The sequence below is a fragment of the Melospiza georgiana genome, chromosome 3 (genome assembly GCF_028018845.1).
Source record: "Melospiza georgiana isolate bMelGeo1 chromosome 3, bMelGeo1.pri, whole genome shotgun sequence".
Classification (NCBI taxonomy): domain Eukaryota; kingdom Metazoa; phylum Chordata; class Aves; order Passeriformes; family Passerellidae; genus Melospiza; species Melospiza georgiana.
The window spans coordinates 2,764,098-2,788,543 of record NC_080432.1 but is presented as its reverse complement, the minus strand read 5'-3'; the positions used below and the strand labels follow the sequence as shown (position 1 = coordinate 2,788,543).

General features: G+C 44.3%; 1 protein-coding gene across 1 annotated transcript in view; it reads left to right on the top strand.

The window, feature by feature from the left end:
- The window catches only part of PINX1 (PIN2 (TERF1) interacting telomerase inhibitor 1), a 60,456-nt gene extending 37,933 nt beyond the window's left edge, over window positions 1-22,523 (top strand). The window contains exon 7 of the mRNA XM_058020396.1: window positions 21,336-22,523. Coding sequence (XP_057876379.1) covers window positions 21,336-21,938 — 603 coding nt within the window. The 3' untranslated portion in view covers window positions 21,939-22,523. The remainder of the gene's footprint in view (window positions 1-21,335) is intronic.
- Window positions 22,524-24,446: the final 1,923 nt, after the last annotated feature.

Sequence of the window (24,446 nt, the reverse complement as noted above, 5' to 3'; positions counted from 1 at the left end):
AGTGCAGACATGATTTCAATAATGATATTGAGGGCTGGGAAGGAACACAGGAGCAATTCTTGATGTTTCTAAAACAGCCATTTGGGAATTATATGTGGGTATTTGCTAGATGGTTTTTGGTTTTTTCTACATCAGTCGATCCAGGTGGGGCTTTGTGGAGAGCTGGACACTTGGTTTCCATCTGGAACATTTATTTATCACCTTTATGTTCAAGTCTTACTTGAAGGTGCCTCCTAAAATGATGTTGAGTCCATCTCACTTATGCCTGACGGTGTTTCAACAAGAAGTAACTCCAGTTTATAGAGGGTGGAGGCTGAGGCACCCATAAATTAAATCCTATGTGGGCAGGAGATGGAAAGATGGGAGATAACCCAAAATCCTTGGAGGCTCTGTCTAGCCTGTCCTCTGCACACTAAGAAAATGAGGTGGCAGGAATGAAGGAACATAAAGAGAAGGAGGGAGCAGAAAAAAGAGAAGGGAAAGCAGAAGAAACCATGAAATAAAACTATTAATTTATAGAATGGGCTTTGGAGCAAAGGAAACCATGAAATAAAAATATTAAATTTATAGAATGGGGCTTGGAGCAACCTGGTCTAGTGAAAGGTGTCCCTGCACATGGCAAGGGGTGGAACAGGTTGATCTTTAAGGTCTCTTCCAACCCAAACTATTCTGTAATTCCATTATCATTTCCATATGAAGAGAATGTCCTTTTGCCAGCTAATTGGTTTTATTTGCAAGGGGAAGAATTCTCATGTAGTAAAGATTATTTAAGTCCTGAGATATCTTTTAAACCCTAAGTCATCCTGGGTGTGTCACAGTAGGTCAGTTCACACTGAGAATACAGAAGATTTTAGGTAGTTTTCAGTACTCTTTAAAATCCTAGCACAGTTTTTTTCCCAAAACTTCAACCTTTTGAATTACAGTTATGAGAACTAATTCTCTTTTTTTTTTTTCTTTTTTTTTTTTTTTGTCCTCCTCTTGCTTAAGTTTAATTTTTACTGCCAGCCTTGGTGGTGTCTGTTCTGGAGAGTAGCAGGAAAAGCTGATAAGGGCATAGGACAGAAATCTTTGTGCTTATCTCCCTGCAACACATGGAGCTGAGAGTGCATCCTTTTCCTGTCCTAGGACAGGAGACGTAAACTGACCATCTCCTGACAGCAGGGACTTCAAACAGAGCCTCCAGCGTCCACAGGGTAGGAATCTTCTCTCAACTTCAGAGGCCAGCTAGGTGAAAGTGGGTCACTGGCTGTTTAGAAAGCTGGGTTAGTGCCAAAAAGAATAAAAATAAAAAAAAAACCCACCACAGTTCTGATAATTGCTGGGTCAATAGCCATCTCTGTAGATATTGTGGTGATTTTTTCCCCCAAAGGACATAAATTCAGCCCAACTTCTAATTGTTTGTTTAGACTTTCACCAGAAGGTGAATTAATTTTAAAAGTAGGGAAAGAAAAAAATGTACTCCAAAAGAGTTTTGTAAAATCAGAATTTTGCTGTCAGATTTGGAACAAAGGTCAGACAGAAATTGTCCTCACAGAAGGGGTTATTTGGACAGTGTTGTCACAGATGAACATTCTTTTATGCATTGTCTTTTTGATAACAAAGTGACCTAAAACTGAAGGGTCTGAGGCAGAGGGAGTGGGAATTGGAGCAAAGAGAACCTTCCACGAGGAATGCCTCAGTGTGCCTGGAGCTGTGCCAAGCCTGGGCTGTGACTCCAGGTTGGGAACCAATTCTTGGAAAACTGTAAACACAGTTAAGAATTGGCTAGAGCAACTTATTTTTACACTTAATAACAGCTTGGGTTCATTCCTAATTTTCACCATTAAGAGAGGCACAGAAAGTCCCAGCTCTTCTGGCTCCATGTGAAAATCTTCCTCAATGGCCAAAGCCAAGAAAGAGAAATGCAGGAAGAAAACCAGGAGTCCCCAATCAAATATTGGTGCTGAACAGTTTGGGACAAGCTGCTTCAGTGCTTCCCAGGCCTTGGTGTCCCTGCTGTAGGACAGCCCAAGAACTCCATGGCAATGCCAAGTTCAACACAGAGGATCACAATGGCAAAGAATCTTTGGAAGTGTTTTTCTTTTCATTAAGTGCCTGCCTGGCAGCCTGACCCTTTCCAGAGTGGCTTGCTCTGGAGTCTCCCTTCAGGGGAACTCAGCACCAAATCTTCATTTTCCCAGAAATCCTGGGACTCTGCAGGTTTCCCAGCTCTGACAGCAGCTCCCATCAGCTGAAGGTGCAGCCTCATTCTCTGAACATTTATTTATTGCTCTGACATTGGCAGGCCTTGCTGAGGCAAGTCTCATCTGCTTCATATGTTCACTTGGAGACCTCACCAAGGCTGAAGAAACAGCGATGATCTCATCCTTTCCTTTTGTTTCAGGATTCACAGCAGTTCCTCCAGAATGATTGATTTGTTGTATTTTTTTTTAACAGTCACTTCTAGTAAATGTGAGGGCTGGAGGAATTAGTAGCATTAAATCTCAAAGGTTTTCAGCTCTAGGCTGGGATTTGAGGTTTACTACAGTCCTTAATCTCAGCTCGTGGTCACATAACTTTGATAAAGGCTGGCTTTGAGTGGAAAACCAGTAAACTTTTATCTCTTCCCTCCTTCCAGTCTGATATTCCTGTCCCAGAAAACCTCAAATGACTTCCCAAATGCAGCTCAGGCAGTGCAGAGCAGCTCTAGGACCCTTCAGCAGTGGGATGAATGGGATCCCTGGAGTCGTGTGATTAATCCCATTATAATCCAAACTTCCTAGTTTTCTTCCAGTCCCTGTGAATCAGATGCAAATTGTACCCTGTGGGGTTGGATAATCTCTCATCAATAGCAGGCTCCCAGCTGCCTCTGCAGGTCTTTTGGTATTTCCAAAATCATCCTCAAACCTTTACACTGTTGTTCTTCCACAACTTTCTGCTCTCCAGGATTCACATTATTGTCAGCTCTGCTTTAAAGACAAAGCACAACTTCTGGGGAATGTTGTAAAAGCTTTTCCTAAAGTGCTGTGAATCTGAGACCAGGTTAAATTTGCTGAGACTTAGGCTTTTCTGCAGTCTTCAAACTAGTGATGGACTAAAGGCCAAAATTTTAGATTCAAAACCCAAATATAGAGATGTTGAGTTTTCTGAGAAGCAGAGGAGCTGGAGCTGGGAGTTCAGCTCCCAGTTTACACCCACATCCCCTTTTCTCCAAGGCAGGAAAACTGGGAACTGGTTTGAGCACAGGGTGTGAAGATCCCAGTCTGGGAGGGAACATTCTTGTACGCAGCTCACCCTTCCCCTGGACTTGGCAAAATGAGCTCAGCTTCCTCCCTCTGAATCACTTTTACCTTCTGCACTGGCACAGAGTTGCCTGGTTAGGTGGTGAACTGGGGTAGAAGATGCAGAGGCAGAAATCAGAATTATGGAAAGTTTAGATTGGAAGGGATCTTAAAGATGATCTAATTCCAAATCCCTGCCACGGGCAGGGACATCTTCTACTATCCCAGGTTGCTCCAAGCCCCATCCAGTAACTCTTGTGTAAGAAATTTGCCATTTGCTGTCAAGCCTGAAGAAAAATTCTGTAGCTGTTGGTTCTGCAAAAATTTCTGTCCTTTTAGAAGGACCCTGACATGCAACTGGAATTTATCCCCAACCTTCCACATCACTTGGCCTCTGCCAGAAAGGCCACATTACCCAGTAATTCCTGCTGGATATTGCAGAGGCTGTCACTCATCTCTGGAGCTGCCCAGCAGCGTGGTAGGAGCCGTTGTTACGTGAGTCCCATCAGCTTTTCCGTGCCCCGGGACATTTGGGAAGCAAATCCCACCACCTGCCAGGGATTTCAGGGCTGTCAGTAAATTCCTTAGTTCCTGGAGAAGTGTTGCCATGGAAGGTGGCCTTTTATTCCTGTTTGTGCTGGCTTGTCTGCATGAGTGTCAATAGCAGCATCAGACTGGGCAAAATGAAACCTGTCAGTAGCTGCCTCCCGATGTTAACGTTGGCAGCAGCTCCTCGGAACTGTTGCAGGGAAGTAGCTCTGGTGGCCAGATTCTTTCAAAATTCAGAGATTACCTGTTTGAATGGTTAACTCCTTCAGGAGAGCTCTCAATCCATTTCCAAGCTGGTTCTTTACATAGGAGGTAATTTAGGAAAGGATCTAAGAGCTCATGAAATCCATCACCTTTCCTCTGAGAGGGATGAGCTCTGCTCATGTGAGTCTTGACAGATGTATTCAAAAATCCCACTATGGTGCTCTTTTACATCAACCCCACAGGCTTTGCACAGGCTGTTGTGTGCCTGACTAAACTGGGAAAAGCTTCTCCAGCTCTATAAAAAATGCATCTCTGCTGCTTCTGTTTACAATCATTATTTCTTTACCACAGGGAGTAGAACATGGAGGTGAGACCATCGTTCTCTCCCAACCTTTGACATTCATGTTGCTCCAGGAATCATAAACCCCAAATCATGCATTCCTGCCTGTGTCCCTGGTTAAGGGTTTAATAGCTGCTGGCACTCCAGGCAGAGATGAGGCTGGCAGATTTTCAGGTTTTCTCAATCATCAAGGCTAAATTACCATTTTTCTCCTTACAGTGAGTATAACCTGACCAGCCCTCAGTGTGAATCATGGCAGGCTCAGACTCTGAATCTGTAGTCTGGCATCTTAACCATTACTGTGACCCTGAACCAGCAGATTGTTGCTGTGTCTGACCTTTCTTCTGAACATATTTTAGGGAGTTAAACTGGAAAAGACATTTAATATTGTTTAGAAAGTGTGTGTGGGAAGAAGGTGGGGGAGAAGGTGGGTAGGGCAGGTTGAAAGATGAAGGTGCTGGAGCACCAGGAGCAGCTTGGGGAGCTGGGAAAGGGGCTCAGCCTGGAGAAAAGGAGGCTCAGGGGGGGCCTTGTGGCTCTGCACAACTCCCTGAAAACAGATTGTAGCCAGGTGGGGGTCAGGCTCTTCTCCCAGGGAACAAGAACCAGGATCAGAGGAAATGGATCCTCCACAGAAGTAAATTCCCTCCCTAATTCTCCTTGGAAGTGAATGAGGAAACCCCCTCTGAATTTCTGGAGACAGTGTCAGGAACCCATCCCATTCCATCCATATGGACTAGACTGAACCAAGTCTGGCTCCTTCCACCCTTCCAGCTGTTCTTTAATTCCCAAACGTGGCCTTTCAGAGGATGTTGAGCAGGTACCTTCACTTGCACGTTGGGGAAGCAGTGATGCCCGGCTGTGCTGGGTGGGCTTTGCAACAATTACACTGTTATTAATTGAAAACCAGCTTGAATACACACACACAGAATTTGTAACAAGAATTCCCACAGCAGCATCCCATGGTGAACTCCCTCTGAGCCCGAGCAGAGAGATAAATCCAAATTTGTGCTTTTTAACTCCTAGAGATGTGCAGCAAACAACGGGAAGACTATTAGGGAATGAAGAATGTGGTCTCTCTCCAGGGAGTTTAATCTGCCCTGGTGACTCCAGGCTTAGCAGGAGATACAAATGGTTCTGTTTCACTGCTTTGTTTTAATGTTGATTTGTTTGTAGTCTGCCCGAGGTACTAATTGGTGTTTTACAAGTAGAAATACAAAGGTGTCTGCCCTGAAGAACTCACTAACAAAAAGCACTGCAGCACCGTCTTAATGACAGTGAAATTTTCTGCCTAATGAACCAATCGCTTTGATAAAATCTCTACCTCCTGGTGAATTCCCTGCTTTGATTTCCCCCTCGACTCCCATCTCCTTTTACACCTCACTTTGTATTCTTTTTTCCACTCTGCTTTAAATTTTGGGGGCGGTTCTCACTCTAATCAACATTTTACAGTGCAGCTCCTGGAAAGAAAGTGAATCACCTCTTTCATTAGGAACAAACAGCACAGGGCTGATGTTGCAACTGTGGATATTTCAGCTGAGAAAGTGGAAGCCCCTGGCCTGGCACTGCATTTTAAGAGGATGGTGGCCTGTCATTAGCTTTTAATCCCTTCGACATGCTGCGGTCCCCAACAGGTTGTAACACGGATGTCAGTGCCTGCATTTGCAATGCTCATACCCAGGATAATCATTGAACAATTCCTCCTCTTTAGTGCTGTGCTGGCTTCTTACCACCTATGACTTAGCATGGATTCTTGCTTTTTTTTTCTTCAGAAGGTGTTGATTGCTGCAAAAGTAGTCATGTTAATGGTTGCCATCCTCACCTTACTCTCACTGCTTCCATTTGGATGTTTCCACTTTTCCAGAGGTGATTTCCTATCTGGAAGAGGGTCTGTGGCTGTTTCTTGTCTGCTTCAGCACAAAATATTATTGTAAATGGTCTTTAGTGGTCATTTATACTGTTGTTACTGTTTTCCTGTTTCTCATTGAGCCTCACTTCCACCTTAAATCAACACCTCCTTTTAGCACAAGTCCTGTTTGCATGAAGGTGGTGAAAAATGTCTGAGAAATCAGATTAGGGTAGTTGGAATTAAAGGTAAATAGTTCTGGCACACTTGATTTTGGGGAGCTTTGGTCCAATTGGCATTATAGGGATTTCTTTTTAACCTCTATCTGTGTGATATCTTGTTTTTAAAATTGTCCAGCTTCTTTTAGATATGGTATTTTAGGCATGCAAGAAGCATCAATAACATCCAGCAACAGGCTGGATGAACTGCTGAAATACATCCTGACTTTCTAATTTTATACTATTTCATAGTAGGTTCTATTTTACCCACGTGCATTTCTTTTTATTTGTCAACACTGAATTATTTTGGTTTTATTTCAGCTGTTTAAAGGACTGCTTCATTTTTAGCCTGACTTTCAGGTCAGTTAAAGAATAGATGATTTTTTTTTTTTTTAACACTTACTGTCCTTGGAAGTGTTTGGAAGACATGGATGTGGCACTTGAGGATGTGGTTTATGGGTGAACATGGTGGCACTGCTGGATTGACTTTTCCAACCTTAATGATTCCATGATTCTGTAATTTTTTTTTGTTCTATTCCATCGTCTCTCACTGATTTGAGGCACAATCCACAGGCAGACAAATTTGACGTTCCTACTCTTTGTGAAAATAAATTATTGCATGAAAAGGAAAGACAAATCATTTTCCCAGCTGGGTTCAACTGTGTCATTTGACATCAGAGAATCCACATGGAGAAAAGGTGTTAAAAACTCCATAACCACAGTTACATCTTCTATCAAAACCTGTTAGAAGCTTAATCAGGTCCAGGATTATCCAGCCACAATATCCAAAACACAACCATCCTTTCCTAAATGAAAAACAGGGCTCCCACCTTGGATCAGCCATCACCTTCACCTGTGCTTGGAATGAGTTCTTGGAGAACTCCATGGCTCCACCCTCCTGCTTTTCTCAGGGCATTAAGTGTGGGGTAATGAAGGGAATGAACCTGAGCTGGCATTGCTCAGTCACTGCAGGGATCTGAGATGGGATGGTTTGGTGGTGTTGGGACCACCCAGCTCTGGAGGCAGCAGGAGGGATCAGCAGAGAGCAAAACCAAGGAAAGAGCAAGGCAGTGGAGGATTAACTGGAAGGAGGCAAAGCAAAATTAGCAAGGAGATTTAAGGTGGATTTTAGAGTGTAACTGGGGGTAGGCAGCATCTCTTGAAGCTTCTGTGTTCCTGCTAAACGTGGGGCCACTCAGGTCTGATGGATGAGGAGACACTCCCCATCCCTGGAAGTGTCCTAAATCACATTGGGCGAGGCTTGGAGCAACCTAGGATAGTGGAAGGTGTCCCTGCCCATGATTTTTAAGGTCCCTGCCAACCCAAACCATTCTGTGATTCTTTATTTCCCTTTTTTCTACACTGTTTTAGTGCTCAGCATCGAGCAAGAATTTCTTTGCTCTTTGCAAAGAAATTTGCTCTCTGCTCTTCTCTTTCTTTGCTGGCATCTGTTTTTTTTTTTCTCTGCTTCAGGACACTTAGGACTTCTTGCTGAGCTCTCCTGAGCCTTCCATGATGGATTTGAGGCCCCAGCCAGCAGCACTTCCCTCTCAAGAAAACAGCTTCCCACAGCTGAGGAACAGGAGGGGTCTGGGGACAGCCAGCTCCATGTTGGGCTGATACATCCCTGACAGGAGGGTGCAGCCAGCTGGGGGTCAGGTTCTTCTCCCAGGTGACAAGTGACAGAACCAGAGGAAATGGCCACAAGCTGCACCAGGGGAGGTTTAAATTGGATATTAGGAAAAATGGAAAGGGTTGTCGAGCCCTGACACAGCTGCCCAGGGCAGTAGTGGAGTTCCCATCCCTGCAGGGGTTTCAAAGCTCTGTGGATGTGGCACTTGGGGATATGGATCAGTGGTGACCTTGGCAGTGCTGGGGGATGTCTGGACTCGGTGATCTCTGAGGGCTTTTGCAACCTCAGTGATTCCACAATTCTGTTTTCCTTTCCTTACCTGCAGACCGCAGAGCATTAGGAGCAAACAAGACGTTGGGAACAAATTGGTTTTCCCTTTAATCTGACATTTCCTCTTGAGTCTTCATTTTGCTGCTTATTCCTGGAGCAGTTTGCTGCTGATCTGTGATAAGCATCCCATTCCCACTCCTTTTCCAGAGCTCCTGTGCCAGGAGACATTCCGGCTTGGAACGCGTGCGCTGCCTGCGGGGTCGCCTACCTGGCAATTATTTGTATTGCTTTGTACCCACTCAGAGCCTTTAACCTGCAAGTCCCTTGGGGCACAGGTTCTGTGTTTTGTGTGGTTCACTGGGCAACCAGAGAGCTCTTCACTCCCCTCAGGGCATTACACAAAGTGTTAATAATAAAATCCTAGGAAATCTATCCGGAATTGCGGGCACAGGGATTTTCTCGTTGGCGGTTTTTTGCATTGCTGCAGAATCTTTATGCAGCAGAATCTTTATGCGGTTCCATAAAGCTGGAATGAAAGAGAAGTGAGCCTTTAAAACTCAACCAGGTCAAAACCAGGGATGCAGTCATCACCAAAACAATAAAAAAAGGGAAAACACCTCTGCTCTGGAGCCAGGCTGAGAGAGCTGGGAATGTTCACCTGGAGAAGAGAAGGATCCAGGGAGAGCTCAGAGCCCCTTCCAGAGCCTAAATGGCTCCAGGAGAGCTGGAGAGGGACTTGAGACAAGGCATGGAGGGACAGGACACAGGGAAGGGCTTCTCACTGCCATAGGGCAAGGATGGATGGATATTGGGAAGGAATTGTTCCCTGTGAGGGTGGGGAGGCCCTGGCATAGGTTGCCCGGAGAAACTGTGGCTGCCTCTGCATCCCTGGAAGTGTTCACAGCCAGGTTGGATGGGGCTTGGAGCAACCTGGGATAGTGGAAGGTGTCCCTGCCCTGTCAGGGGATGGGATTGGATGAGCTTTAGGTTCCCACCCAGCCCAAACCATTCTGTGATTCCATGAAAAGCAGAACAGAAACACAAAGGTTGGCCATGGAAAGCAGCCCAAAGGCAAAGAAGTCCAAGGGTGGATTTGAAGGTGGAAAATGAGGCTCCTTACTCTCAGGAGAAGAATTCAGTGTAAACCCAAGAGCAGATTAGACAGATATGGATGTGAAACAATAATAAATCAAATACTTTTACCTTTAATGCCTGGTAGATCAGGACTCTATTGCCCATGAGCAGAAAAGCTGAGATAAGATCCTGACTGTGAGGCTACAAAGTGGCTCAACATTATAGGATCAGAGAATCACAGAAGGGCTTGGGTTGGAAAGATCCCTAAAGATCACTGAGTTCCAGCCATTCCATGGCTTTTTATCAGTTTTGAAGGACAAGACCTCTCCTCTTGGACATTTAAGACTTCCTTTACCACTAAAGCAGACCTGGGAAATTTCTATCCTGTATGTGCTGATCTGAGCTGTTCTCTCCTCAAATGACCTAAGGTTAAAGCAGGTGAGTTGTTCTGCAGGTTGGCAGAGCCAAAGTTGTGCCAGGGATGGCAGATTTCACCAAGTGACCATGAGGATCCTTTGTCCCAGGTCACAGCAGACGTGCTCTGTCTTGCTCAGGCTGCAGGGCTGGGTGAGACATTCTGGCACTCTCAGGCTCCAGGGATTATCCATTAGTTTGTGCCAGCTGCTCCATTACAGGTTTTCCAGCTGCTTTTTGGCTCAAATGTGCTGTTCGCTTTCCTGTTCTCAGTGGGGATCACCTCTCAGTTTGGTGTTTCTGGACAGGATCAGTGGTGGGTGGATCTAAAATCAGAATTTCAGAGTGTGGTCATCATTGTTGACCTACTCAAGGCTGTAAAATGTAGAGATTTAACCACATACTTCCCCCCTCTCCTTTCCTCAACATTATTCCTTCTCTGTACATTCCAAATGCCATCTTTCTCCATCCCAATAACCATTCCAAACTGATCATTTATCCTTTTCTTCCCCTTCTTCATCCTCCTTTATGCTTCCTTGGCTCCCCAGCAGCATTCTGCTTCAGCCTTATTAGAAACCTTTGTCTAATTGCTTTGGAACCTTATTTTTCAGTATTGAAGGGATACCCAGGATTCATAACACTCCTTAGGAAGTGTGCAGGAGCCTGGAAGAGCTGTCTTACAGTAGGAAGCCTCAGGAGTTGGAAATATTTTATTTGCTGCTGAAATAAGAGCGAGTTTTTAGGCTTTCCCTGATAATTGTTACCATTCCCTACAGGCTATTGTGGGATGTGTGGATGGAAACCCAAGAATACGTTCTGTCCTTGTCTCCTCCAGCAGTTTTTTTTTCATCCTGAATGATGTCATGATGTTGGTGTTGCATCTTGCTCATGGTTACAGTCATCCTGTCTTTCCTTCCTTCGGTGCTCCCGTTGCCAGAGTTAATTTAGAACCAAACTGTGTAAATACTCACAACGGGTCGTGTTAATGAGCAGGGAAAAGCAGCAAAACCTGGAAATCCAAATAAAGTCAGAACATTTTATATCTCCTTTAAAACACAGCGTTCACCTTTGCTTTTGTGCTGCCTTGGAGGAAAATTTGTGCCTCCAGGAACTTGGAAGCTGCAAGCGAGCACGGAACAATGCAAGTCTCTGCAGAAACGGGGCTGTGATAACTTGGCTTTTTTGGCCTACATTTCTCAGTGGTTATTATTTGTTAATTATGTTGTAGAGTGCTCACAAGTGGGCTAATTGCTTCCCCAGAGAGCTTGCAAGGAAATGATGGACAGAACAAGGGCAGGATGTTACACATCTCAGATAGCGAAGAGGGTAAGGTAGGACACGGGCAAGATGGGTAGGGAAACACTTGGAGCAGCATTTTGAAGCTGAGAGGAGAAGAGTTGTGTTGGTTTTTGGAGGGGAGGATGAGTCCCATTTGGAATTGATCTGAGGAGCTGATTGTCAGAAGAGTTGTTTAAGGAAGCATCGAAACTAAAGGCAGAAATGAAGAAGAAATGCAAGAATTTATCAAAGAAAAAAAAAAAAGGCTGCAGAGAGGTTGTACCTGTCTGGGTTGTAGTGAATCCTTGAAAACAAGGATAAGATCTTTATGAGCAGTAGCCACACTGCATGAATGATCTTCCTTAAAAAATAAATCCCATTCCTCAGACCAACTCTTTTCTTCAGACCATTATAGATGGGAGAGAAGGAAAAAAAAGTGCATATACAGCCCTGCTGTTGTATTTCAAATTTAAGTCTCATTCTTGCTGGTTTTGTTTCTGCATCTTTCTTTTATCCTACACAGGAGGGTATTTATGGTATTTAAGGTATTTCTGGTCTGTCCTGCCCCAAATTGGGAAGTTCTGATTCATTTCCCTGTGCTCTGAGTCCCCCTTTGCACCTGCTTAGAGGAAAGGAACCAAGCCTGAGGAAGGCACACTAAAAAGTGACAACAAAGTGACACAAGGTATTTCTCAGGCTCCTGGGCCACTGCTGGTGCTGAAAAACAGGAAATGTCTTTCTGCTTCCCCAGAGATCTGAGCTGGTTTGTATCCGTGGATCAGCTCTCCCACAAATCACTATCTCACATCAGAGGAACAGAAGAGGCTCAAGTGTTGATTTTCCTTTTGAGAAGCATTTTCTGAGGGGGGGAAAGGAGCAAAGCTTTGGTTTAAGTTACCTGCTTCAAATGCTCCTGGAAGCACTTTATTTGTACACAGATCTGCTTTTCTACATTTATTATTAGAAAAGAGCCAGAAGAGGAGTTTGACATAGGCAGGTGTTGTTTTCAGATTTCAAAGCACATGCAGTTTCCTCTGCCAGAAGCCAAAGCTGTGCTGCTGTGACTGTGCTTGCTCTTGGAATTGCTACCAGAACTCCTTTCTCTCCTCTGGGTGCTTCCAATGGTTTTTATTCCATTCTTGCTCTCAGCATCGCAAATCTTCAGAGCCCTCATTGATACCTTTGCTTGTATTCACAGTCTGGCTGGCCAAGCCCACTTGTTGCTTGTTTTGGGGTTCTTCTCTATCTGTAGAGCACAGGAAGAAATCCTGAACTCGAGAATCAGCAAGGGTTTGGTCTCCTGAATTCTTAATAGCAGCTGCCCATTCCACACACATTGCAAAGGGATAATAAAAAGTGCCCAGGACATGTGGAGAAGGCTTGGATTGCTTCTGGGCATGACACAGTACCCACAGAACTGGGGACAGGGATAGGGATGACTGTCCTGGAATCTTGAAGAATTTTTTAGACATTTAGAGTCTGGATTCAGGACAATCTGCACTGATTTGCATCCTGGGCTGATCCCCGGTGTGGGCAGCAGGGGAGGGGAGGATTCTGCTGCTCTGCCCTGCTCAGGTGAGACCCCACCTGCAGAGCTGCCTCCAGCCCTGGGGCCAACAGCAGAAGGATGTGGAGCTGCTGGAGAGAGTCCAGAGGAGGCCACAGAGATGCTCCAAGGGCTGGAGCCCCTCTGCTCTGGGGCCAGGCTGGGAGAGCTGGGAGGATTCACCTGGAGAGGAGAAGGATCCAGGGAGAGCTCAGAGCCCCTTCCAGGGCCTAAAGGGGCTCCAGGAGAGCTGGAGAGGGACTGGGGACAAGGCATGGAGGGACAGGACACAGGGAATGGCTTCCCACTGCCAGAGGGCAGGGATGGATGGGAATTTGGGAAGGAATTCTTAGCTTTGAGGGTGATGAGGGTCTGGCACAGGTTGCCCAGAGAAGCTGTGGCTGCCCCTGCATCCCTGGAAGTTTTCACAGCCAGATTGGACAGGGCTTGGATCACCCTGGGATAGTGGAAGGTGTCCCTGCCCATGGCAGGGGGTGAAACTGGATGAGCTTTAGGTTCCCACCCAACCCAAACCATTCCATGATTTTTCTCTGCCCACTCCTTTAAAATACAATATCTGAGACTCCTGGTGGTTTGATTCCTCACACATCTGTCACAAAAGTGCTGGGTCAGGGCTGTGTTCAGTGTCCCAGCCCCAGCTGCACATGAGTGGAATTCCAGGGTTATTTCCATCCTTGTTCATCTGGGATACCTCTGTGAAGGATCTCAGAGCACCATACAAACACTTTATGAAGCTCTTAGCCCTGCTCTGAGTTTCATGCAGTTGATCAGGCATGTTCTGTGCTTTGATAACCTGTGCCAGAGCTGGAGGGAATAACTTCTCCAGGGTTTCCCAGCAGCTGGGAAGAGAACTTGGGAAACGTGACCTTCCCAGTCCTGTGCTTGCTTTGCTGGACTGCACTTCCTCTGTTATTCAAGGTGAGAACAGAACAGTTAGAATTGATTTAGGTGCTTTCTGGGGAGATGAAGTCACTGTGTTTGGATCTCTGCTTCGTGCCAATAGAGAGATCCTAAGGGAAATCTCTCCTAGTAGTTTTGTTTATATCCAGTCTTAGGCACAGATGTAATTTGCAGGGAAATGTGAAGGAAGAGAGGCTGTGCTGGCCTCAGCAGAGGAGCTGGAGTGGAATGTCACAGGGATATCTAAGTGTCTCTCAAGATATGAAAAGGATTTTCTCTGCCATGTGCTGAGGTTTTTTAACTCATTCCTTATGTGCTTTCAGCCTTCTGCACCTCTTGGGAATTATCCCATGGTGAGTATTCCCCCTTAGCCTCAGCTCCTGGACTTTTCTCTCTGCCTTTGTTGTGCAATAACTTCAATAAATTGTGTTCTTTTTCCTGAAAAGTGTAAGAACAGTAGGAGGAAGTGTATGTGTGTGCCCTGTGGGACACAGTGCCAGGATTCCCAAGCTGCCCTTGGAAATACAGGTGCTGTGGCCTGACCAGGATCTGCTCAGGACAGCTGGAATGAATCCCCAGGACTATCCTTGCAATCACGTCCCTGGCCAGAATTTAATCCGTTGCACTTTTGCAACCCTGTTGTTTCCTGTTCCTCTGGTGTTTGCAGGCTGGAGGCAAAACCTGGCTGAGTGTCACAGCTTGATTGTGAAGCTCCTGTTTCACTGATGGGATCAGGCTGGGCTCCAGCTCATCCTGCACCCCTGGAAATGGATTGTTTGTGTCACAAACAAATGGCATTTTGCATACCAGGACTATTCAGCAAGAGAGATGGGGGTTTTCTGGTGTGTGAATTGTAAGAATGAATGAAAATTGCTAAAATTGGCCCCTTGCTGAGGTACAGGATGAGCTTTTGACAAAAATGTAAAACAGAAGGACGAGACAGGCTGGGAGAATTTGGATGTGGTTTTAATAGAAACGCATCACCACAGAATTTAAAACTGAAATAAAAATGGAATCAGCAAATACAATGTAAATGAAAATCAAGCACCTGTAGATTGCTGCAGTGGGGTGAAATGGGTGTTATTAAGTGGTGATAAAACCTCCTCATTAGGATGTGGTGCCACATCCAAGGCCAGGCTGGATGGAGCTTGGAACAGTCTGGGATAGTGGAAAGTGTCCCTGCCCATGGCAGGAAGGTGGAATTGGGATGGGCTTTAAGGTCCCTTCCCACCCAAACCATTCCATGATTCTGTAATCACAACAGGGATATCCTGAAGGATGGTAAAGCCTCTGTCTTTGGAGATTTAATTCCAAAAAAAAAGGTTTAACTCCACTAAAAAAATTGGAGCTGGTCTAGCACTCACAGTAGTTCTGCTCCAGAGGTCAATGATCCTATTAATAACCTCCAGATTATTTTAGGTATAAATATACTATAATAAAATTCCTCAGCCTTTTGATTGCTAGAGAAACAATCTGCTCTTTTGTAGTTGCAAGTGTAGCAAAAATGGATCTTTAATTCCATGGAAAACATTTTTCCTTGTCCCCTTTCCATTCATTACTTCCTTACCTCTCTTCTTGTCCTTGCTGGGTTAGAGACAGCCAATGGCTCATGTGGAGTGTAGAAGTTAATATCAACTGCAAGTTAATATCAACACAGCTGATGTTTCAATATATTCTGGCACAGAATTTATTTTAACAGTCAAACAGGAAAGTGCTTCTCTGTAGTTATTGGAACTTGTCCTTTTAACAAGTGTCATGTCACCCAGGTATTGGACATTCAGGATTCTCATTCCATTTCCCATCAGTGGATTCATTGTTCTATTGGTACTCAGGATAAATCACAGTAAAATTAAACCTTTCTATGGATATGTGGCGTGTCCTGGTGATTACACCACCATGGCAAACAAAAAACAGAAGTTGCAGGAGATCTGAATTTTTACCACTTTTGTCCAGGTTGAGAATCCCTGCTTCTCATCTCTTTCATTAAACCCTCATTTATTTTAACAGGCTGCCTATGGAAGTGGTGGAAACATCATTCCAGGAGGGATTTAAAATCTGTGTGGTTATGGCACTTGGGGACGTGGGTTGGTGATGGCCTTGGCAGTGCTGGGGAATTTTTGGACTCAATGGTCTGGGATGGATTTTCCAACCTTAACAATTCTGTGATCACCAGGAGGTCAAATTGCATCCCTATTTAGGTTTTTGAAGCATTACAGGACTAAAAGTTACTTCTGGAGTCCAGATCTTGCATTTTCCATTCCAAGCAAGAATTAACTCCCCCTAACACTTCCCTGGTAGTTGTCTGAGTTGTTTTCAGTGGTTGAGACTCCCAATGATTGTTAAGGCTTCACAAATATATTGATTTCTCCTACTGGCAAAGTTTTCCTGTGGATAATTTTCATCTGCTGCTTGTCCTTTTCCTCATGAGCACCAGGGCAATTGTCCTGTTTTCCCTTTGCATCAGCCCTTTCTGTATTGGGAGTCTGTTCTCATCACCTCTTCACAAGATGCTGTCTGCAATAAACCAATTTTAATCAGGTAAATTAAAACCATTAGAGCCTCCTGGGTACCTGTTCTGATGCCAGAATCGACTGCAGAACTGTTGGTATGTGGCCTTATTTATGCATGTATTTATTTTAATCCTGCTTAAACTCATCAGGCTACAGGTCTTTGTTCACCCTCTCGCCTGTTTGATCCCAATCCAAATGTTAATGCTTGTACTTAGCTCGAAGTTGTCAGCTCCTTAAAGCCAGACTCTGTCATCCTTGATGTCTGCAAAGCTCCAGAGTGACTCTTCAGGAATCATCTGCAGCCATTCCTGGGATGGAGAGATACAGGGATGCCCTCAGCTCTTGCCTCTCAAGTTTTGTGCACTGCATGAGGGTCCTACCAGCCTCTCGGTGAGGAGCTGAAGCAGCAGGAACAGAACAGGATTATTTTAATCTTATTGTTACAGTTTCTCAGCAAGGAAGTTGGTAAGAAAGGCGGAACAGTGGTGGCTGCAGTTTAAAGCTAAGAGTGATCCTGTGTTTTCCATGGAACTCAGGCTCCATGTGCTTCATCCAGCCCACTTTTTGTCATTTAAGTGAGAGCCCACTGAAATAGTTTAGCTTTATTCTGCCTTTTTGCTCATCCCTTCTGGACTTTGCCTTTTGTGCCGTTTTTGTGAATTGGATTTCACAAAATCATTGTGAATTAGTACCAATAAAGCAAAGTCATGTGGAATTACTGGGCTTGAGTAATAGTAGTTCATATGTAGCAGACAGAGATGGTATAAGAGATTATTTGATTCCCCTGTTTTATGATTTTAAGTGTGAAAAAGGAAATACTTGCATTTTGAAGAGGAGGGAAACTTCTCTGAATTAATCCAGGCTGCTTCTCTTGCTCCTGTATGTTTCCAGCACCCTTTGCTTTGCCCATGGGTTCTGTCTCACTTTTCCTCCCAGGATAACATACAGGTGTAGCTCTTATTTTTGAATATTAATTATAATAATCCTAGAATGGTTTGGGTTGAAATAGACCTTAAAGCTCATCCCATTCCTACCTCTGCCATGGACACCTTCCACTAGACCAGGCTGGGTTTCAAACCCATTTGATTTCATGATGTGTCCAAATCCTTCCCACTTTTGGCTTCTTCTCTTCATTATTTTCACTGATGTGAATTCCTTTGATAATTGGCCATAACTCCCTGTTTTTTCCTTTCACCAAATAACTGAAAGGTGCTCTGAGAGTGGGATGCCCTAGAAATGCAATCCTGATCCTGAAGGATTCAAGGGAACCAGGATTTCCCTCTGTAAGTTTAGTGTACTCCCTTAATGATTTAATCAGCAAGCAAAGAAAGGCAGAGAAAAACACGGTGGTACATGGAGTGCTTTATGTCTTTAGATTATTTTCCATACATTTCACTAATTACATAAACAGATGATATTTACAGGGAACTTCTGCCTGTAATTGACCTTCATCTCTTCCTGTGCACTTCCCAACCTCTCCTTGAATTTTCCTATTGTTTCCTCTTACTCATTCCACGTTTAACACCATGTTTCAAGCAGTCCTTTTGTTTTGCTTGGGACCATCCTACCAATTGCCTATTCCCCATTCCTTTTAACTTCATCTCAGGCAATTTTGAACTCATGGCATGGACAAACATAATTTCCAAAGCCCAGTCTTCAGGTTTCCCTCCAGTTCCAGCCCAATTGCTCTTTTCCTTTTACTTGATCATCAGTTCTCTGGAGGAAGAATATTTCTTTCTGTCTTTTATCTGGTGAAAATTTTGTCTTTCAGAATATTCAGCAGCACAATCCACTTTTAGGGATATCTGCCTTATTTTTCTTTGAATTTTTTCTCTGTGTTGGGTCAAGTAGGGGAGGAATTACATAAACTTTGAGGGGTTAGAGAAAACCCCTGGTTAGAGTTCAGCAGTGTTCCCATGGCTACTGGGACAGGTACACCACAGAAGCAGGAATACCTTGGCATTTAACAGCCCTTCCAGGTGATTTATGGTTTTACATAAGCTTTTCCTAAACTCAGAGGTTTTCTAGGGTTGGCACCTCTTTGCTTGTCTCCATGCCCTGTTAATTCTGTGCTCAGTGGCCCGTGGTTATTAAAATTCTTATCAATAAAGGAGTTTCTGAGCAAGGTTCTTATTTTCTAAACTCGTACATACTTTTGGAACTCCTCTGCTTAACCAAAGGAACATTTGTTTTTATGCCTAATGTACTTCATGAAAAGAAAGAAACGTGTAGAGTTCAAGTAATATTTGCCTTCAATTACAGTAATTAAGTTGTCAGGACTTGAAGTCACCAAGGCAATGAGAAAATCCTTTCCTGGTTGGCCAGGGAGCAATGGGTGTTCTGGACCCGAGTGTGTTTTACACATTGGGGTGGGGAGGGAAACGGTCCTGGCTGAAAACCTGGGAGTCTGTTTGTCCTTTTGCAATCCAGGGTGTCAGAGTCCTGCTGTGGGGGGAAGGAAAATGAAGCCCTGTTTGCATGGGCTTCAGCAGGACCAGGGAAGTGATTGTCCCTCTGTGCTGGCACTGCTGGGGCACCTCCAGTGCTGGGGACAGCTCTGGGACCCTCCCAACAAGAGAGACCTGGAGGGACTGGAGCATGTCCAGGGAAGGGAACGGAGCTGGGGAAGGGGCTGGAGCAGCAGGAGCATCTGAGGGAGCTGGGAAAGGGGCTCAGCCTGGAGAAAAGGAGGCTCAGGGGGGACCTTGTGGCTCTGCACAACTCCCTGACAGGAGGGGACAGCCAGGGAGGGTCAGGCTCTGATCCCAGGGAACAGGGACAGGAGGAGAGGACAGAACCTCAAATTGCACCAGGTTGGACATCAGGAGGAATTTCTTCATGGAAAAAAGTTGTTAAACATTGGAAGGGGCTGCCCAGGGAGGTTTGGAGTCCCCATGCCTGGAGGTGTCCAATGAAGACCTGTACATGGCTCTCAGTGCTTTGGGCTGGGTGACAAGGATGGTCCCAGGATGGAGTTGATGGTGTTTGAGCTCTTTTCCAACCTAAATGATCCAATGTGATGACATGGGATTCTCTGCTTGTTGATTTAGGTTTTACTAAAAAAAAAATATATAAATATAGCTCAACCCATTTATCCTTGTAATTCTGTCTTGTTAAACTTCTGCTGCAGCTCCCCTTTCAAAGGTAACCTCTGTGGATACATCCTGTTTTTCCCCATGTTCCACATCCCTTTTCAGGCTTCTTTGCCAGAAGTCAAATAGTTTCAGTTACTTCATAACCCTTCAGGAACACTACAACATATCCCTACAAGAAAAGTCCCTAATTTTGATAAGTGCCCACACAAACATCACTGGAATCTCAAGTGCTGCCTTACTTTCGTTCCACTGGAATAGCTCTCTTGAAAGCAGATGGATGAGGAAATCACCACTCATAATGCATCACTAATGACACCAATTTTTGCATTCCTGCTCATGGGAGTAAAGGTTATGGATGCATAAGGAACCAGATCTGGAAAACCTTACTCACAAACCCTAATAAACCCAGCTTCAGCCAGCAAGTTTAATGATGCCCTCAAGAGAGCCAGGTCCCTTATCTGCAGCATCACACAATAACTATAAAGTGTTGAGATAAGTGGGGTTTTATCTCCCAGGTCTTTGCTGGCCTTCCCTGAGTATCAGGTTATGGCAAAGTGGCTGTGAAATCTGACTGCTCTGATTTGGGCAGGCAGGATTCAGGATGTGTGGGCAGAGTGGATGCTCTTACCCATCTGTGCATTTATGAATGGGAAATCAGGGAATTATCTCTGACTGTAATCCCTGCGGATCCCCTTTCCTTCAGGAAGGGGTTGTAGGGCAGATGTTGGTGAGGATTCTACATCAGCTTTTGAGCATCCTTCCCAGCTTTTCCCATCCACAGAGGGTACCTGGTTCCCTGTGGTTTGTACAAGGCTTTAAAAAACAATTAATGAGCTGAGGGAGCTGGAAAGGGGCTCAGCCTGGAGAAAAGGAGGCTCAGGGGGGATCTTGTGGCTCTGCACAACTCCTGACAGGAGGGGACAGCCAGAGAGATCAGGCTCTGATCCCAGGATGAGAGGGAACAGCCTCAAATTGTGCCAGGGGAGGTTCAGGTTGGACATCAGGAGGACTTTCTGCATGGAAAGGGTGGTCAGGCATTGGAAGGAGCTGCCCAAGAAGGTTTGGAGTCCCCACCCCTGGAGGTGTCCAAGGTGTGACTGGATGTGGCACTCAGTGCTCTGGGCTGGTGACAAAGTGGGGATCAGTCACAGCTTGGACTCTATAGTCTTGGAGCTCTTTTGCAACCTGAATGATTCTGTGATTCTATGAAAATTTGGGACATTTCCAAGAGTCTTTTGTGACTTTTGCCAAGCAAAAGGCTATACCACAAAGGCTTTGTTTTGAGTGGTTTGGTATGTATGTGAACAAGCCTTAATTTCAGCTGCCTTTCTGGTTTGTTTCTTTTGTAAATGTCAGATAATTTAACAAATTATACATTTCCATCTTGTGGCATTTGTTGCTTTCTCAGTCAATTCTCTTCATGCCATCCATAACATCCAGCTCCAGAGCTGTACTTTGCTTTCAGTTTGGTATTTCTTAGTTTGATATTTCCTTTCTAGAAAGGAGACTCTTCACCTGCAACTGGAGATGAGCAGCTCTTTATTTCATATCTGCAGAAACCTTGTAAGATGTAACCTGTGATGTTGTTTGTGCCATCTGATAACGTGTGATCAAATGGAGCCTGTTTAAATAACAACATCTGGGACACCCTGACAGCAGAGCAGCTCTGAAACAAACATTTCCAAAGATCAGATAAGATGGGAGAGATGCCTCAATGCTGGATTGCTCCCTGGATTACAAGTTCTTTGCTGAAGAGTTATTCCAGGCATGGGATTTCCTTTGTGCCACAGGCTAATGGGTTGCAGTGGATCATTTTTCATGCTGGTTTATGTCTTGCAGAGACATGTGCTTTGTAAAGTCAGTGTAATGCACTGAGTATGGCAGTGGTAGACATGAGTTACGTAGGAGTAGGTAAACTAAGGAACTCAAAACAACTGAAAATTGGCTTGGTTTGTGTTCTCTTGCTGCCTTCCCTCCTTCCACGTCTTTTCCCTAAACCTACAGCATCTTTCACATTAAGGGCTGCCTCACTTCCACCCAAATCTGTACTTTCATAGTTAATTTTCAAAGCACCACGTTGCTTTTCAGTATTTTCCTTATTAGTGTGCAAAAAATCAGCATTATGTTTAAAGCCATGACTCCTGGACTCACTCCTGCTCCTCTCTGTTCTCTTGCAGGAGGATATTGCTGATCCTGACTCCCAAGAAGAGGAGAGGACCAAGTGTCTCTCCAGCCCTGGAGATGGTTCCAGCACAGTGAAGAGTGCTCTCACTGTCCAGGAATATTTTGCCAAGCGCATGGCAAAGCTGAAGGGATCCCAGCAGGAAACAGAACCAAAGGTGGATCATTCCAGCCCAGCAGCTGAAGAAGCTGTGGAGCCTTCAGAAGAGCTGGAAACCAAAGTCAAAAAGAAAAAGAAGAAGCAGAAGAGAGATGATGAGGCAGAAAGGACAGAGGACTGTGAGAAACCAGGGAAAAAGCCTAAGACAGGGAGCTTGAATGGAAAAGAACTGGATGATCCACTAAATGAATGTCACAAAAGGAAAAAAAAGAGGAAACATAAAGAGGAGAACGAAGGAGAAAACATCAGTTGTGATGAGAATACAGGCAATGGAGAAATTTCTGTGGGAATGTCTGAGGGGGAGGAACTCAGCACAGAGGAGCAGGGGGAAAGGCAGAAGAAACGCCACAAGAAGAAGCACAAAAAGCAAAAAGAGGAGACAGGGGAGTGTGGGGAAGGAGCACCCAGAAAGAAAAAGAAGCACTGCAAGAACATTTAACCCTTTCAGGCTCAGGGGTGAGTCTGTGTTGTAGGAGGCTCTGTGTAAACACAGCACCAATCCGGGCTTGGACACTGCTCCAGCTCCAGATGGATCTAAGCACAGTCTGGATCTAAACTCAGACTGGATTTAAACTCAGACTCTATCTAAACCCACCTTTTCCAAGGGAAAACATGGTGATGGACCAACAGGAGCTTCAGTCCATGTTCAAAAGGGATCCACATGGAGGATCAACACATCAAGACTGTGAAAGGCAGGGAATGACTTTCTGCTGCTTCACCTGACTGTGTTTTTCTCAATCCATGAAAAAAAAAAATTAAAAATCACCCTAGTACTGCCTTTTTTATTAAAATTGTTTTCACTTGTGAGAGCCCAGCTCTGCTTCTGGAAGCAGGAGGGGGTTTGCAAAGCTGTTTGTGTTTTTTCCTTGATTTTTGAAAAGTGGTGTCTAATTTTTACATTTATCTCTTTTTACATATAAAATGAATGTTGTTTCTTCCCAAAGTGCTTACTCTGATTAAAAGTTTGCTCAAAAAAGTGTCAGCACTTAAGGGTGAAATAAAAAGACCTCCCTGTGCCTCCAAACCATTGTCGAACAGTTGTAACTTTGCACCAAAGCTGAAGGAAACGTGTATTTACCTTATCATTTAGTAACCATACCTAAATCTTTGATTTCCAGGCAATATTCAGGATCTCTTCACTGGTACCTCTGGAATCCAGAAAGCTGCCTTGGATAAAGCAAGGCTCTTTCCTGAAACTGGGAGACCAATAGATTTTAAAAGCACAGTCAGATTGCTGTTGCCATTCACACATTGAAAACTTGCAATTTGGATTTATAACCAAACTAGAGCTTGTTTCTCATTGTAAGCCTGGAAATAAGGAATGCTGGAACTGGGCACTGCCACAAGCAGTTTTGTGGGAGATCTGAAGCATTCAGCATGAATTTTGGCATTTTAATGTCATTTAGAGCTGTCATGAGAGATGGGTGGGCTTGGAAGTGGTGGAAAGGGAAGAAGGATTCGCCTTCCTGGTGTCCTGTTCTGATATTTCTTTGGCCACAGCAAACTGACAGCACAACCCTGAAGACCAGAGAGTTATCCTGGCAGAATCCAGAATCCAAATCCATGAGCTGCTCATTTCATCCAGGCCTGGCTGGGTTTCATCAGTGTAAATATAAAACATCCCATTGGCTGCTCTGCTGAAGAAAATGGGTACATTTTTATATTGTCTCAGCTCAGTGGAGTTGCTTAACACGGTCTGAGGAACATTGTCAAGATGCAGATGTTAATAGGGAAAAAATTTCCTTAAGCTGCCTTTATTGTGCAGTGGAGGAAGCTCCATCTGCAGCACCCAGACCACATGGATGGTTTGGTTGCAGCTCAACTCTGGTTTTTTAAGATCTCTTAGTTTTCCAAACCACCTTTTTTTCCCGCTGCCTACAGGACATGCTCATTCACTGCAGCAAAATGAAATTTCACTTCTTGTATAGGTGAACAAGATGCCTTTCCCTGGATTTCACATGCCAGGGATTTTAACCCTTGTTGCATCTACTTTTCAGGCTGTACAATTATTATTCACCATAATCTGCTTGTCCCTGGCTGCCTTAAATGAAATACCACCAAATACCATCAGTTATTGTCAAACTGGGAGGAAACTCCATGCTTGAGATGAAAAAAATCATCTTCTCAGTGAAAGAAGACAGCAAAATAATGTTTTATGTTAAACTGAAGCATCCCTCCTGATTTCTTGCTCACCACAAGTTGGAATTTTTGTTATTAAAATCCAAAAGCCTGATTGTTTCCAATTATTATTTTTTAACTCTTAAGCCAACGAAACTTTACAGCCTCTCTGGGATTTTATTTTAAAAAGGTGCTACTCAAGGAATAAGGTTTCCTTCCCCAAATACTGCTGGGCTAGTTTGTTTGTTCCCTCTGTGAATTTTCATGTGTTTCTGTGTGCTAATTCTTGTGGGTGCTTGGCCACATTCCAGTGTCAGTTACAGGAAGAATAAAACCAGGAATAAACCTTTAAATTTGTGCTGTTGCTCCTATTAAATTCAGGATACCCAAGACTTAAATCTGGTTCAGATGGAAGTATCAGCTACCAATGGAAGATTCTCTATTTCTGCAATAAATACACAGCACTTTACCCTGGGAAATGTGGAATTTTAATGTGCCCCAAGCTCTGCATGTGGTTGTAGGAGGGGAAAATCATAATAAATAAATAATCATAAATCATAAATTGCTTGTATTTGACAGAAACAATTGATTTAACTGCTCTGCTCTGTGTTTGTGGTCAACATTACTCAGTGAAAAGCTCTTCTTACCAGATACTGTCCAGTGAAATGGATGATTGGAACAAGAGAAACATGTCTCAGAGTAATAAATTACATATATATTTTTTGTTTGTTTGCTTCTAGTGGGTTTTGAGTTCTGTTTTAACCCAACTCTGGGTTTGGCAAGAAGGCCTTTTTTAGAAAGCACAAGAAAAAGAATTACGTCAGTGCCC